General features: G+C 34.7%; 1 protein-coding gene across 2 annotated transcripts in view; it reads right to left on the minus strand.

Moving 5' to 3' along the window:
* Nucleotides 1-17,205, minus strand: part of LOC117217545 (trace amine-associated receptor 8c) — a 94,227-nt gene that overhangs the window by 25,502 nt on the left and 51,520 nt on the right. The window contains exons 5-6 of one of the 2 annotated variants that reach the window (XM_033465222.2): nucleotides 14,770-14,909; nucleotides 11,628-11,775 (exon numbers count right to left, since the gene is read on the minus strand). In XM_033465222.2, coding sequence (XP_033321113.1) covers nucleotides 11,628-11,775; nucleotides 14,770-14,909 — 288 coding nt within the window. Of the gene's footprint in view, nucleotides 1-11,627; nucleotides 11,776-14,769; nucleotides 14,925-17,205 lie in introns of both variants that reach the window. The other variant, XM_033465220.2, reaches the window with a different exon arrangement.

Genomic DNA, 17,205 nt, shown 5'->3' on the forward strand with positions numbered 1-17,205 from the left:
TTCACTTTTTAGAGAAGTATAGAAATTGTTTTTCGATACTAATTCCATCGTATCGCACTACAAAAGTTCGTATTAGAATAAATATCTACTGTCTAGCAATAAATAATTGCGGAAGACCACTTACTTTCTCATTCAACTATTATTTATTGACTTGAAAATGTAATATCTAATAATAAGGCAATGAACCTAGGGAACGTATGCTGGATCGCTGGGAGTACTTAAGAGAGAGAGAGAGAGAGAGAGAGAGAGAGAGAGAGAGAGAGAGAGATCCAAAAAATCTCGCGCGACTCGTAAAATGGGCAAAAGCACCCAGCAGGGCCATTTCAAAGCAGAGGAGGGCTTGCTTTATGGTCCCAGAACAGTAGATTACCTCTTTACGTTGATTTTTCAGCTGTAGCTACGTGGAAACTTAATTTCAAACTTGAAACGGGTTTTTCCCAAAATCACATTCTCCGAGTTGTCGAGTAGAATAATTCAAAAATTAATTTAACATTTTTTCAGAACCTTTGATATTGCAATATTATCTCCGATTCGCGATGCTTTTCCAGGCTTGGAAATATAGCTTACTCGACAAAAAATGTTCATTTCTCGTTTCTGAGAGCTAGACTTCTTCGATCAGTGCTTTGGCCATGCTTTGACAACTTTCTGTACATTTCTATTCAATTTTTTAATAATATCTTACATACTTTGACGACTTTGAAATTTTCTTCGGCACTGTACAAGTAGACGGTAACTCGAGGTTCGGTTAAGAGAATTTCAATTTACGATTAATATACTTAGAATATTTTTTCTGGTTCATTATTAATATAATTGAAAACAATTTTAACCAGTTAGCTGTGGCGCCATCTTTTCGAGTCCCAAAATTATGGTATTTCCGGAGAATGAGGAGTTCCTGAGGCGATTAGAAGTAACTTTCTCCTTTACAAAAATTTTGTCCGAGGCATCGTTTACGAGTTATTGACGAAAAACACTGACCAATGAGAGGCGAGCTCGCCTGGCGCCTAGGCGGCCGGACCAATGAGTAGAACTGGACTTCGCGCGCTCGTTGGCTGGGCCGCTTCGCGCCAGCCGAGCGCTCGCCTCTCATTGGTCAGTGTTTTTCGCTAATAACTCGTTAACGATGCCTCGGAGAAAATTTTTGTAAAGGAAAAAGTTGCTTCGAATGATCTCAGGAATCTCTAATTTCTCGGAAGTACCATAATTTTAGGACACTCTGCATAAACGAGCCTCAAGGCTCGAATAATCGTATCTCGTCTTCCCAAATTGTCGATTTTTGCGTAGAATCTGAGCGACATTAGTCAATAACACAGCTAACATTCATATCAGAACGAAGCAAATGAATTCGAAAATTTGAAAATTCGCCGCGTTTTGAAATTTTATTCGACATAAACGCGCGAACGCTAGTCACGGAAAACAGTTTTAGTTTATATTTCGCTAATTATGTTGTAATACGAATGATCATTAACAGTGATAAGGCCTTTGCAGCGAACAATCTAGACGAGGATCAACTGAAATCAACGGCGAAGGAGGGAAAAGGATTAGGTTCTCTCATAATTGGACGTATGTTAAGCTCGCAGAGAATATCGCGTGGGTGTATTTAAACCGCCTGGTATTATAGCGGCCGTATTATAATGTGGCCGCGACAGCGAACGGCGGCGCGGCGGTCAGCACGGTCAGAAGGAATTTTGAAGGCAGATTACTATTCATCTGGCCGGACGATAACATTTATCCTGGAGAATATTCGCCTAAATGGGGCTGGCCAATGTCCGGCTTGCCGTTCCCAGCTCGAAGAGGAACTAGGACGCCGGAGAAAAATGGGTAACGAGGAACTGTGCTGTCCGTGAAGACCTTCTTTTCATCTATCGGCCATCGTATTTCTGTTCGTGTCAACTGTTTCGGGATTTATTGCCTCCTCCTGTCTGTAATTTACATAGTTTACAGATATATTTCCGGCCTGACAGAAGGGAAGCCTTTGCGTTACGTATAAAAGCGCGGAGGTATAAATACGCCGGGCGGAGTATTTATTTGAAAATAAAAATTTAATGCGTTCTCTCCGTCATCATTTATGTTTTCATGTCCGCCATTGTTCTTCAAATGATTTATTAACCCTTCGCACACGAGCGGCGACTCAGAGGCACCGTTAAAATTTGTTGCATCACGTTTTAAGATAATTTTTGTATTAACGAAGTTTAGATTTAAAGTATCAATTTCATATGCATAACATGCATTTGATCGTATAAAATAGAAAATACTGCGAAAAATGATTTTATATTTACAGTTGAAATAGCTTCGAGTGCAAAGGGTTAATAAATTACAACGCGCTGCGTGTGTTTCTCGTGAAGTCTTGTTTTCTTTTTTTCTGGTATTTGTGGCATTGCGTAGAAAAATTAAGATCAAAACGGCAAGTAGAATATCGCGATTAAAATATTTCTATGCTATATTAGTATATTATATTATCAATATTACTATATTATCAGTATTATTGTATTATCAATACATCAATTTTCGTTTCATCAAACGAAATCTGTCGTTGCAACGTGCGATAGGATTTGTTGGTTCACGGATTTTGTAAAAATCATCGACGCGTGAAAGGAAAAAAAAAGGGAAAGAATTTCTTTCATCAATTAGAAAGTTAGCAACGATGTGAATCTTTTTCCATTGTGTATTATATTTTACGAATTTCTTCGTGCTAAATATATCCGCAGGTGAATTATGATTTTCAATGATGATACAGTTCTGCGTAAATGATGACATCGAGAACAACACCACGTATCTGCAACAACAGGATGTTTATTGCGTTAACATGAGCGTGAGAACGCGTTCAGCAATGCGCGGCTTTGTTAAATTTTTCAGTTTTTAAAAACATATTTCCGACAGGTGACGCCGCGTGGAAAGTTATATTCCGGAAACAAAATTTGAACTTACTCGACGTAACATGAAAAAGCGCAAAAAGATTTATTGCAGCGTTTGGTTGTAGCTGGTTTTTTTTCGCAGTCAAACGTGTGATAAAGATAAATGCACCAACGACCACGCTGTACTTACAATAAAACACGAAAACTTTATTCTTTTTAAGGCGCTAAATATGCTATGCTTTCGTTATTAATTTTGTCCATATTGTAATTATATTGTAAGCTTATATTGTAAGTTTATATTGTAAGTTTATAATTATATCACGAGTTTATATTATCGTAGCCAAATTTTCTAAAATGAAGATTTTTAATGATATACAATATAAAGGATTATTAAATTTACATTAATTGTAAAATTAACTAATTAAATAATTAAAAATTACATTAATTGTTATCACGGGTATATAAAGCATTATTTATAAAGCATTATTTATGATTCATTGGAATCATTGGAATATATTTCCGTTTCAATTTTGTATATTACAATTGGTTCAGAAGAGATGGATGTTTTATAAAAATTTGCGCTCTAGTAATAAACACCTGATCATTTTATTTCCAACCGTTTACTTCTCTAAAACGATTTTAAGATTATCATCGCAATGATGCGAACACTCACAGAATAATCTCCAACTTGTTTCCCTACCACAGGAATATCCCTTCGCTTCAATTCGATGATCCCCCTTCCATCGGTGGTTAACATTTCGACGAGAATTTTCACATAAATTGCTAACCTTTGTCGTTAAATTGCTACTCTAATTGAATGAATTATAAATTGAAGAATGCGCGATCAATCGTAACCTCTACCAAAGGAATTACTTTCTCGTTTAGACGGTCCTGCAAAATTTCATGGGAACCTTCTATGGTATTCCTTACGATTATATTATATTATATATTATATATTATATTTATATATTATATATTATTATTATAATATTGATATGTCATATATTATTATTATATTATTATATTATATTATATATTATAAATTATATTGATATGTTATATATTATTATTATAATATTGATATGTTATATATTATTATTATAATATTGATATATTATATATTATTATTATATTATATATTATATAACATATATGTAATAAATAATATATAATAAAATAATATACATAATATACAATATATAAGCGTTGCAATTATTTTGCAATTATAAAATACAAATAAAATAATATATATATAATACATAATATAACGTTATGAACGTTGAAATAAATTTGCGCAACAATTGAATAAATATTAGGTCGAGTCACAAATAATTTCCATTTCAATACATCATTTCGATTTATCGACGAAATAAACAACAATAACATCTTGACCGATTATGTTGTTTCCAATTATTCGTTACACCGAGCAGATAGCTTGATTACTATGATAAACGCATCGGCACGGTGACGGTGTCATTAAGAACGATAAATACCTTTATTAAAAAGTTCAACGGAGATTGCGAGCGTGGCTCGTTCGAAGGGATTGCTGAAAAAAAAAATGTTGAACAAACGCACAGCTTTTCTCTCGAAATTCTTCTTCCGCGTCCGGTTTACATGCACATTTTTCGTAACGCAGGTCCCATTCTTTTTGCCGGGGTCACCGCAGGCCGAGTTCTCCCTCCTTAACTACATAGTTGTGAGTAATATACGCTTTTAATCAAAATTTCTGGGATTCCGTAATGATGACTATCGTGTTCTCATTCTTTACCAAATCTGGCACTTCCTTGTTCATGCGCGGTAGACTGTACGGTTAAACTCAGCGAAGTCGCAAGTATTGACTCGATTGAAGGCGTTGTCTACTCGGCCGTAAGTGTCCTTCAGCCTGTGTTCTCGCATGTGCGATGCCTTCCGCCGTAAGATGTTTGAAATCCTTGAAGCGATTAAATTAAGAGGCGCGAGTTCTCGTCGATAGGGCCGACGCACGGTGGCCCGAAAACGCCGTGAAAACGTCGAGCCAAATGACGTTTTCGGCGTCGTCGACGAGTCGTCGAAAGCCGCGTCTTCTCGGGACCGTTTGGCCTAACTTCTAGCGTCTATCGAACTTCCCATAAAGTCATGTTAATTTCGACAGAGCTTTGACAGGACCGTTGAAACATTTGTTTCGGAAAAATTGTACCGTTTCCGGTTTAAACTCTGATTTTATTGATTTACTGGATTCTGAAGCTTAAACGATTGAAAAATATCGGTTATTGATATTTTTTAATCTGTACTTAATTAACATAACATTTGTAATATTGAGATTATTCTAATGATATATCTTTAATAAAGAAAACACCTTTCCAAAAGATTAATCGAATCGAATATAATTTTCATCGAAAAATTGTATTCGACTGTGTGCGACAATTTGTACGAATTTTCAGCTTCGAACGTTGATCCGGTTAAAATTGATTTAAAAAAACACCTGCTTCGTATCGATGTTACATTCCAATTTGGAGCGTTTAACAGCGTCACTTGAAAGCTTCAAAGGCTATTGCACTTCAAACGATGGACGCGTCAATCGAATTAAGAGTAACCGATAGATTGGTTCAAAACACGAACTTCCGATGAATTCTGCTATTCCTACTTTTTTTATCTAAAATATTATCATGATTATATTTATTTTTAATTTATAATTTCTTCGGTTTTGCTAAATCGTGTTTTCTGCATTGACCTCGCAACAGATATTTGCAGAATAATTTCGTTTCACGAGTTGCACATAATTCATAATTTAATAATTTTTCTTAATTAATATAATTTGTAACCAAATCAGTCTCTTTTAACGTCGGTGTTTTACTAAACGGTTTTAATGTTTATAATTTACTTTAAGAAACGTACGTCACGTTTTAAATAATTGTCAAAAATTCACATTTTAAGGTTAAATTATAATTGCTACTTTCCACTTACTGAAACGAGAATAAAAAATGTTGAATTTGCTAATGATATTCAAAAGTGCAGCAAGTATGTGCCGACATAAATAGGATCGGTGTATATAATTTGATCAAAATGTACACTTGCGAAATAGTATAGTTAAAATTAATTATTTCCATTGTTTTTACCTTCATTTCATTACTTTCATCATCGAAGTATCATTGATTTGATGTTCTATTTAATTAAATGTATTACACACATTTATTAAATGTGTCAATTCTCCTATTTCTGTTACGGAGAAAAAGTTCAATATAATTGATTATAAATAAATATATATACTGTGAAACCTGAACTCAGATAAACCTAATTATGTCAACACCACATGTAAGATCTTAGAAAATTTCAAACACAGCAACGAGATAACAAGTTTCAACCTATCGACGACGATTTGTTTGCATATCGTCTCGAAGACAATTACACAAATGTCGAATAAATTAATCTTCCAAACTTCAACGATTTAATTAATTAATTGTAAAGCAAGTGACATCGGTGAAATATTCTAACTTGATAATATAATGAGTAAGCATTATACTACAGGGTGTCCCAAAAATGCAATCCGAAAATTGGGGATTCCTGTGATCATTTGAAGTAACTTTTTCCTCAGCATTTTGGCAGCTCGATAGGTGCAACGTTAGGTGCAACGCAGCCTCGTCTTGGCAGCACACGTGCACGCTGGTCCTTCGGCAACTCGTCGGCACACTACGTGCAAACTTACCGAAGCTCGAACGATCTTAAGGATCAAACACGAGCCCAACCAACGATCCTCGACAAAATCAAAATCTATTCGGATCAGGTGCCATGTAAACCGATCATCCTGCGAGCATCGGCTCCGCATACCGACGTTACCGCGCCGGCAGCGGCGCTTAGAATTAGTGCAATGGTAAAGATGATGCGCGCAGGAAACGCTACGCTACCGGGTCATCGACTGCCCAAAATTAGGAATTACTGTTGCATTAGCCGTAACCGCGATCAGTCATGTTCGAGCGAGTACCAGAAATCTCGCGTAGTTCCCCGACGCAGATCCCCATCGAGGCAGGGGGATGTAATTAAACGTAATTAATGGCAAGCTGCCCAACTTTCAACCCACGCACTTTTCTCGTTAGCTCGAGTAACTCCTTAGCGAGTCGGTTAACGCTTTATCTACCGGCATTTTTCTAATAGTCCTTTTGTGGTCGAAAGTTATTTTAATTGTATCCCGACGAATCATTTGAATCAGTATAATGTAATAACTTCTTTTGCAACAATTATTTAGAAAATAATTGTTGAACTTCGTTCAGGCGTGACACAGCGATCGAAATCGATTAGACTTCTGGCAAATTGAGTGTCACGCGAAACAGTGTTAATTTTTCATTGAAGATTTTGTCCCGCGATATTTCAAATTCCTTTGTATTTCGCGTTCGTGCCAGACGGTTTCTGAGATCATTTGAAGCAACTTTTTCCTTAGCGAAAATGCGATCCGCCGCTTCGTTTACGAGTTATTAACGAAAAACAGCGACCAATGAGAGGCGAGATCGGCTGGCGCGAGGCGGCGAGGCTCCGAGTGGGCTCCGTGCGCTCGTTGGCTCGGCCGCCTCGCGCCAACCGAGCACGCCTCTCATTGGTCACTGTCTTTTTCGTTAATAACTCGTAAACGATGCCTCGGAGGAAATTTTTGTAAAGGAAAAAGTTACTTCGAATCATCTCAGGAATCACCTCTTTCCGGATTGCGAGACATTCTTGGGACATTCCATAACATTTCTGTAAAACGTTTTCATAAGTTTTTCGTAAGATCTCGGTAAATAATTAAGGTAATGCAAGTAAATAAAAAAACAATTTTCAAATTTTCATCCTTGAATTTTCACGGTCGAGATCCATTTTTATCCATAATTAAATATATATAATAATATTATAAATATTATAATAATAAATATAAATATTAAGTAATATAATAAAGAATAAATATTATAATAATAAATATAAATATTAAATAATATAATAAATAATAAATATTATAATAATATTATAAATGTTATAATATAATATTAAAATAGAATAATATAATAATATTAAAATAGAAGAATTAATCTATCCCTATAATTATAATATTTCGGACTTAAAGGTGCTCTACATACAGTTCCATTTATTGTGCAAATCCCTAAAGATTCAAATCAGCACTTTTAGTTCAGCTTGTAAACAAAACTGGAAAATTTGGAAAGAGGAGACGAGAGAAAATTCGGGAGAATTTACGGTATTTCCAAACGACTTAATATTTGTAATCCATCGATGCCATGACAATCCGAGAATCTCTACGTCATCCGAATCCTGTACTCCGCTCGAACCTGTAACGTGCTCTACCAAATTCAGGTAAAACGCGGCGCGACATGCGAACTTAGCGCAATACTAATTGCAGAATAATTTTAAAGCACCCGCGACACTAATGCCTCTTCGCATAATTTTCGCTTAAATGGACTACTACTACTACTACCGTTCTCGGTAGATTTTTTATAATTAAACAACTTCGAGCCATAAATTCTGTAAATTTAATTTACTTTACGAGAGCCGTTCCCACCGTGAGAAATGTCCTCTTCCACGTACAATTCTTCTTCTAATTCGATTTGTCCGGTCAACACGCGTGACTCTTCATGATGGCTATCGATCTAGAGTATTTTTTAACGTCTGCGTGTTGGAAGTTCTTTTCGCGCGACACACCTTGGCAGTGGTTTCACGCTCGACAAATATTTTCAATTCATATATCTCTTAGTGCCGGCGAGCTTTCAGCCGATACGTTTTTATTCTGGATGAGCTACGCTGCACGCGATCATGCGCGATAGCGTATAAAATGGGATCCAACTGGAAAATGTTGGACGAACTACAGTGACACCCGTTTAATATTCGGACAATTTTTAAAACGCGATAGCCTTTTTGACTAACCGGAATAAACGATTTGAATTTTTGTTTTTTAAATGATTGAGGAATTAGTATACCAGACAATGACTGAACTACTGCGTCACAATTTTGCTATTACTTGGAGCGACAGAACAAAATAAAAGACTTATGTTTTTCAACATTTTTATTCGAGCCTATAAAACTGCAAATTTCGGCACTTATTGGTCGAAAGTGTTAATAATCGAGACAAAAGTGTGATTTTTGCGATCTTTAATTGTTTACAGCTCGTATCAATATCGACCGATTCCGGTGAAATCTTTAGCATACGTATAATTTACCGAGATCTACAAAAAACACACTTTTTTAAATTTTCGTTGCAGGCTCAGATAAAAAAGAGTTGAGAAACGAGAGCTTTTTATTTTCTTTTGTTATTCTAAACAATAGCAAAATTAAAACAAATCACTCTAGTTATAGCCTGGTCGCTCTATCATCTAAAAAAAATTCAAGTCGTTTAGTTCACTTCCAAAAAGTTTATCATGTTGTCTGAATATTAACGGAAGTTATTGATAATAATAATAATAATAATAATAATAATTTTTCCTTAATAAGAATAACCTTCACAAATATCGTATCGTACGTTGGTGAACTAAGTCGTTTAGTCCACTTCTAAAACGGTTATTATGTTTTGATTTTGCTGAATATTAACGAGAGTTATTGATGATAATAATAATAATAATAACAACCTTGACAGATATCGCATCGTACGTCGATGCAACAATAAAACCAAATCCACGAATAATCGAAATTGCATTTCTCAGCCAATTAAGAACCGTTCGTAATAAAAATATAATAAAAATGTACGCGAATTTCCGCAACGATTAATTTCATTCATCGTTCGCATAAGAACGATAGAAAGTTTCTCCGTTAGAAAAAAAGAAAGAACGTTCTCGGGAGATTTTCATCGCGTTGCGTTTCACGTTCTCGTTTCGGTGGAAAAAATTCATCGAGTCCGCGCTTTGATAATTAGCGATCGTGCCGATAACTTTTAACGCTCGCTGTTTCTGGTATTTATTTTCCGTCCGGTGAATCCGGTACATTAGCTTTAAGCGAAACTTTTATTCGAGTTTGAAGCACCGCGATAAAAAAGATACGAAAACGGAGCCGGCAGGTGAATGAAATGTACACATCGGACGGAGTTCGTCGACGTCGATCGACAAAACGGGGGCTGAAATTCCGCGATCTCGGCAGAAGTGGTGCGCGAAAACAAATGTCGACAACGGTTTCGTGTTTCTTTAAGCGCGCAATATGCGGCACTCGAGATTATTGAATCGAAGAGAAATCTCTAGTAATTTGTTCCGTTGAGTCTGAAATCCCGTGGACCGCCGAGGCACGGCTGCTGCAGTTTGTTCCGTCAGCGGTTACATTTTCGTCGTGCACCGCATTAAAGCGTCCGTCGCCGCGCCGGTTTCTATTCGACCTATTTTGCAAATGATCCCCGGCGTTTGTTCACGCCGAAGTGCGACATTTTTACTGTCGATGTGAATATTTCCCGATGATCTGTGGAGCTCGGGCTTCTTTTTTCTTGTCACCCAACTCCCCTAAACGACGTCGAGAAAGGCAACACTGGCGGTAAGAGCAATAACGTGTAAGCAAGAACAGAGGTTTATACAAAGGTTTGTACAAAGGTTTATAAAAATTTGCAATTTAGCAATGAAACACGGGGAAACAACATATAAAACCGTATTGTACATGGTTTCATATATTTTATATATCTACGGGCGCCGAAATGTACAAAATTCGCGGATGCTAGGTGCTTATGCTAATGCTTATCACATTGGATGCTAGGAAATAAGTAATAGTATTAATTAATATTATGAATATTAACAGTATTAATTCTTATTGAGTATAGATGTTATTCTGTCTTTTAAAATTGGAATAAAATTTTATAATCTCTGGTCATCAATATTTAAGCATTCGAGTAAATTTAGGCACACGATAAGCATCAATTTTCTTTCCCTTCTAAGAAATTATTGGAATCGAAAAATTTATAATCGCAGTAACTGCGAAGAAAATGGTAGGGGTTAATGGCGGGGCTTCATCTAAAACGTATAGTAATTAGAATTGTGTGAAAAGTTAATAGGCACTATATTAAGGCAATTTGATAGTTTACGAATAAAATTGCTATCGTTATTACATTATTTCTTAAGAAATCCTCAACTAATTACCTTTGACTAGACTAACCTCTGTTCTTTGACTATTCATTTTTATTGTGATATCTACCAACAAATCAAATTTCATTAGGATTCTTATTTTTTCTTATGATTTCTATTTTACTGTTAGTTATGATTTCTATTTTACTGTTAATTATCATTTCTATTTCACTATTAGTTATCATTTCTATTTTACTATTAGTTATAATTTCTATATTTTCAAATTACTTTATAAATCAGTTGGTGATGTCCTTTGCAAAAGAGATTTTTTTATAGTCGTTATAGTTCTTCATTTTTTAAATATTTATCTCCTACACTGAGATGAAATCGTCCACTCTGAATAAAACTTGTTTATTTATATGATTAAAAATATATGAATGTTTAACAAGAAATTGTACAAGAAAGATAAAAACTTCTAGTTTTCTGACACGATTTAGTCCTCGCAAATAATTAGCAAATAAATGGTTAATGCCGGAATGTTAACGCGCCGCAACGAAACGTGAGAATTTCTAATTTAAGAGTGCTAAGAGTTTCAGTTATTACGCACATTTGAATTATTCGTTCGCCGCGGTAATGTTCGAGCAATTAACGATCGCTATATCAGAAATTCATGCGGCGTCAAGCAATTAATGGTGGACGGAATGAGCTTCAGCAATTGTGCAAAGGTGATTTGGTGAACTGCTGCTCTTATGTTCAATTCGTTGATTGGAATTTCAAGTGGAACTAAACTTACCCTCTCCATGTGGCCTCCCCTAACGACTTCCGGGGTATTAATGCAAACCACCCTTTTGAGGCGCAGTTTGTTAACATGGAAGGCTGAACCGTAGCAGTACATCAACACCATCGTCGTAGGAAAGTAAAAACAGCAGCACGCCAGGATCCTGGGAACGTGAAAAAAAGCGACTTTAATTGTGTAGTTTTTTTTTTTATTAAAAAGAGACGGACGAGCAAAAAACCGTCTACAGATCTTCGTGTAATTACGACGGCAGCATATATGTGAACTAAAGGAAGACCGTTTAAATTGATCGAAATTAACGCCGGTACTATCAGCAAAATTGATACGAATTACATTGCAAATTTCAGACTTTGCAATGATTATTGGAGACATAAAAGTGCTTCGGCGTTTATTAAAGCTTATTAGGAACAGGAGTGGATTCATGTAATGAACTATCTAAAATATAAAATAATAAATAAATAATAATAATAAATAATTAATAAATATAAATAAATAATAATAAATAATTTCATTATTTTTATTTTACGAATAACATGTGACAAGGTTACGTGAAGGTTATAGTTCATACAAATACTATATTCGAATAAATAACTTGAAAATAATTTTCTACTTCAAATTGTTGATTCAAGCAAAACAGCCATTAATTCGACGTAAAATGTGAAATTAAATTACTTCGTTGGTGAAATTATTTGAATAATTCTGAGGCTGAAAATATTAATGCATAACCCTTTGTTCGTAAAATTGTTCATATAAAAATAATTTCAATAAAGGGTGAAAGGAGATATTTTTCAGTCATTAAAGAGAATTTATCCTGCGTACGTTTCTTGTTATTTGTATAACGAAAACAATCCTAGGGACTTGTGATAAACGAAAGGAATTGTTTATTTCGCTTGTTATGCTCGTTTATTCTGCTTTTTATAAGATCACTTATGAATGTAGACGTTTGCATAAAACAGCATATAAAGGTTAAAAATGTAGTCAATAGTCGGATTTCACCGATTGTATTCAATTGTGACATTTCTCTTTTATATGTATTACTACGAATGTTCCCTTCGCTCTCATTAAGGTGGAAACATTTCGTTTGAAATAAAATTGCTGAAGAAACAAATTTCTTTTCCGTGGAACTTCAAAGGTCTCTGCATCGCTTTGATTAATAGGTACTAGTGACTTCAAGTATACCGCTGCACACAGACATTATGATATCGTGAAATTTTACTTCGTTACGTCAAAAGAATTCGCGTCGCTTCAGACGCGATGGATTAAAAATATTTATTCAGCAGTTGATTCGAAATGTTTTACTATCATTTCAACCTTCATTTTTGATCCACCATATTTTTTCAGAAAAGTTATTTCCTCGAGAAGGGAAATTTTTATTGCTCTTAAAAGAGAAAATTTATGAATTTACCTTAAGAGAGGAAATGATTTGCAATGGAAAAAAACCCTTAAAAGAGGGAATGTTTATTACTCTCTTTCTAGATCTTTAATATTAAATATTAAATATTGTAATATCTTTTTTCTTGATAATTGTCAGTAAATTGTGAATAATCCTTAGCAATTTTATTTTTAGTAAATTGTGAGAAGGAAATGATATATTCTATTAACATTCTTCATTAATATTCTATTAACACTCTTTTAATTATTTAATAATTACACACACTACAGCACAGAATTAAAAGAACACTTTTAAAGAAAGCCATCAGTTTATTTTAAGGCGTAAAGCCTGAATCTTTAAAATTTTGAACTGATTGTATTCGAAGACGTTATTCTATCATCTGATTGGCTGGAAAATGCAAAGTTTTATTAAACAAAATTAAACGTCTGTTCGTAAATTAAAAATATTTATTTGTAGCTGAAATATTTACTTAAACTAAAATCACCCCTTTAGAATAGTTTCGTGCTGAAAATAGAATATCCTAGGATAGTTTAGTGTACACTTTGGTATTGATTTTAATGTTCTAATTATATATTGTTGAGAATGTTCGCAGACTCGATAAATAATTTCCTCTCGTTCAATTATTGAATTTGACGTGTTCCACCTGAAAACTTTGAGAACGACCGATTTTAGTTTGGTATTTCAGAAACTTCTGGGGAAAAAATATACGTTCTGTGAAACTTAAATTGGCCACTCATCTCGGAGAAGGAAAAACGTAAGATGCGATATTCTATTCGATCCATAAGTATACTTTTGTACGAACTACCACGCTTCTAAAATGTGCATATTTTCCAATGCACGTTATTATTCCATCTGAACTGCGAATCGAGTTTCCCCCGACTTTGTTAGCAAACCGTGTCGATATTATTGGTTCTCATATACCGTATGTTATCTTTGGAAAACTGTTATCAACGACTCATTATATTTCTATCATATTTTATAGCAAAGATTTAATTTTACATAATTTTACTATTTTATACACTAGCTGTAAATGAAGTACGGTGGATTATTCATCTAGAATTAGATTAATACATCTTTTTACATCTTTTTACATCTTCTCCATCTTTTTACATCCTTTTACATCTTTTTACATCTTTCTAATACACTTTTCATTTGCGATGTATCATGACTCCAGTATGCTAGCGATTTGTGCGAAAATGTTAACTAGTTATGGTTTAAAATTGTATTACCTTCTACAAAGGCAAAACAGTTTATACAGGATGTCCCGTAATTATGTTAACATCCGGAAAGAGAGATTCCTCAGGTCATTTGAAGTAACTTTTTCCTTAGCGAAAATGCAATCCGCGGCTTCGTTTACGAGTTATTAACGAAAAACAGTGACCAATGAGTGGCGAGCTCGCCTAGCACTAGGCGGACGAGCCAACGACCGGCCGAAGCCCAGTTGCGCTGATTGGCTCGGCCGCCTAGCGCTAGGCGAGCTCTCGTCTCTCATTGGTCGGTGCTTTTTCGTTAATAGCTCGTAAACGATGCCTCGGAGAAAATTTTTGTAAAGGAAAAAGTTACTCCGAATGACCTCAGGAATCACCTCTTCTCGAGTGTTAACATAATTATGGGATATCCTGCATTACTGGTAAAGACATGACGTGTATTTATTATTCAGTAACGATACGTAGACGCCATGTTCCTATAACCCTTTAAAGCCGTAACCGATTAAAGGCTTCTGTAATAAATTGACTAAGGCAATACCTAAGGGATGCTCTGGCGAAGAATGGGTCGCAGGCGAGTAGACCGGAACCGTTGAAGTAATAACCACCTCTTGGAAGCACGAGTGCACCGAAAATCGCCACGCTCGCTATCCACGTAGTTGACATCACGGCCACGCAACCCTGCCGCATGTAATACTGCGTCACATACACAGAAAACAATCATTCTTCTGTTGTTTTATCAATAAATCGGCGTGTGCGTGTGTATGCGTGTACATATGCAGTTCTGTGATTGAAATTGATTAGGTTCCCCCAAAAGTGCGTTTCGTTGTTAACTGATTGCTGTGAAAGCTGCTCTTTGATCAAACAAATGGCGCAGTTTGGTAAGCGAAACTTTAACGAATAATTGTGTATTGATAAAAACAAAATGATCACGTTCTTTGTACGCCTTACCATTGTTTAACATTATTTTCCGCACGCAATGCAAAATTCAGTTATTACATACACATTATTAAATCGACATTATATACACATATTATACAAAATTCGCAATGCAAGAACAACTTTTGGGACAACCTAATAGAACGTTTTAACATTTGACCTATATAATAATAATTTCAAATGGAATTGTTGTTTTATGATACAAATCGCAGTTTTGCTGCTGGATATTATAAATAAATTCTTGGCTATGAATCTGAGACTTTTTGAAGGTATTAAATAATCTTCGGTGGATGATGAACGAACATTGAAAATAAATAATTCAGGATTTTTTAATCTGAGATTATTACATAGAAAGGAATTATTATGCTTCGTTCAGGTATAGCATAGTCATTAAAAAGCCTCTTGATTCTGTGTTTTCTGACAATTTGTAAAATTGACGAACTTGTGATTCCATTTTTTTTTTTTTTCAAAATCGTTATAATCTTATAATCAAAATCTTTATATCAGTGTATTTTCATTATCTCGAAAAAGATATTGCACGAGTACAACTTCATTTGTAAACAACATTTCTAATTAATTAAAACACCGTTTACAGAATTCATGCCTAACACAAATGATTACGAACGTTATAATAAATATTCCGCAGATCAGAATATGTAATAAATGCACAAATAACCGCCGAATAATCACCATTAATTCGAGTTAACTTCACGTGGATTGTTTCTTTTTTTTTTTAAATTATGCACGTAAGAAGAGTTACGATGGAACCATGCAAAGCGGACGTAAATATCAACGCATTGCAAATTTCTCGGCACGCACCGCTGCTGCGTGTCACGTGTTCCAATAAATGGCCAATTAATTAATTATTCATACGAATCATAATCGAATCACTATAGACGCGAGCGACGAGAAAGTTAATAAAGGGAAATTAATAAATGAGTGCACGGTCGATTTGATTTAACGATGGTATCAAATGAATGCAAAATCGATGGATATCGTTTTAGGGCCGGCCGCGGTTATAAAACTGGCATAAAACCGCTACAAAACCAATATAGACCGTAACCGGTGTAATAACAGGTTGTAAAATTGTAACCGAAACCGATACGGGCGAGAACCTTTTTCGCGGATCGCCGCCGCAACGTTGTTTCGATTCTTACGACTATGTATTTCCGGGACCGGAAACGAGATGCCGTAACCATTTTCAACGAACAGCCGCTAGGTATGAATTAATTTTATGATGAAAAGTTTCGACAGCATTCGCCGTTCCTGTCCGAAACTATTAATAGTTTCCATGAACGTGTTAGAGAAAGATTTATACATTTGCGAACAAATTCGAAAGCAAGCAGAACGATCACTCAGACCTCTTAATTTTAACGAAAATTACTATATAATTCGAAGAGCAAAATATTAATCTAAGAAAAGAGAATCTCTTGAGATCTTAATGTGCCTTTTTCCAATGTTTTTTTTTTTTTAATGGTACCAAAGTTATAGGCCATTAGATCGGTCTTTCTCATTTAAAAATCTCTCGAAACACGAGATCGCGAGACAAATTTTCTGTTTTTCATAATAATTGTCTCTGTGCACAGTTGCCATAAAACTGAGCCGCGAGGCTCGAATAATCGCATCTCTGCTTCCCAAATTGTCCATTTTTCTTTACAATGTGAAGGACAATTGGAGAGAATTTACTGTACTCGAGCTGTTTTTACTCGACTCTTCACAATAGTCATTTAATATTATACTAAAACTTGATATATTATATTGTAATGATATATTATTATTGATATATTATATGTAATTATTAATTATCGTATATATAACAATGAAACAAAACTTATTATGACCCATTTTTGCGGTGGAAATTAATTCTTCAGTTCTAAATTTATTATGAACTATTTTTTTAGCACATTAAATAAACGTGTTAGCACGTATAATAATAAAATATAGTATAAAATATAATATAATATAATATAATATAATATAATATAATATAATATAATATAATATAATATAATATAATATAATATAATATAATATAATA

Source organism: Megalopta genalis, chromosome 8, assembly GCF_051020955.1.
Source record: "Megalopta genalis isolate 19385.01 chromosome 8, iyMegGena1_principal, whole genome shotgun sequence".
NCBI classification, from domain to species: domain Eukaryota; kingdom Metazoa; phylum Arthropoda; class Insecta; order Hymenoptera; family Halictidae; genus Megalopta; species Megalopta genalis.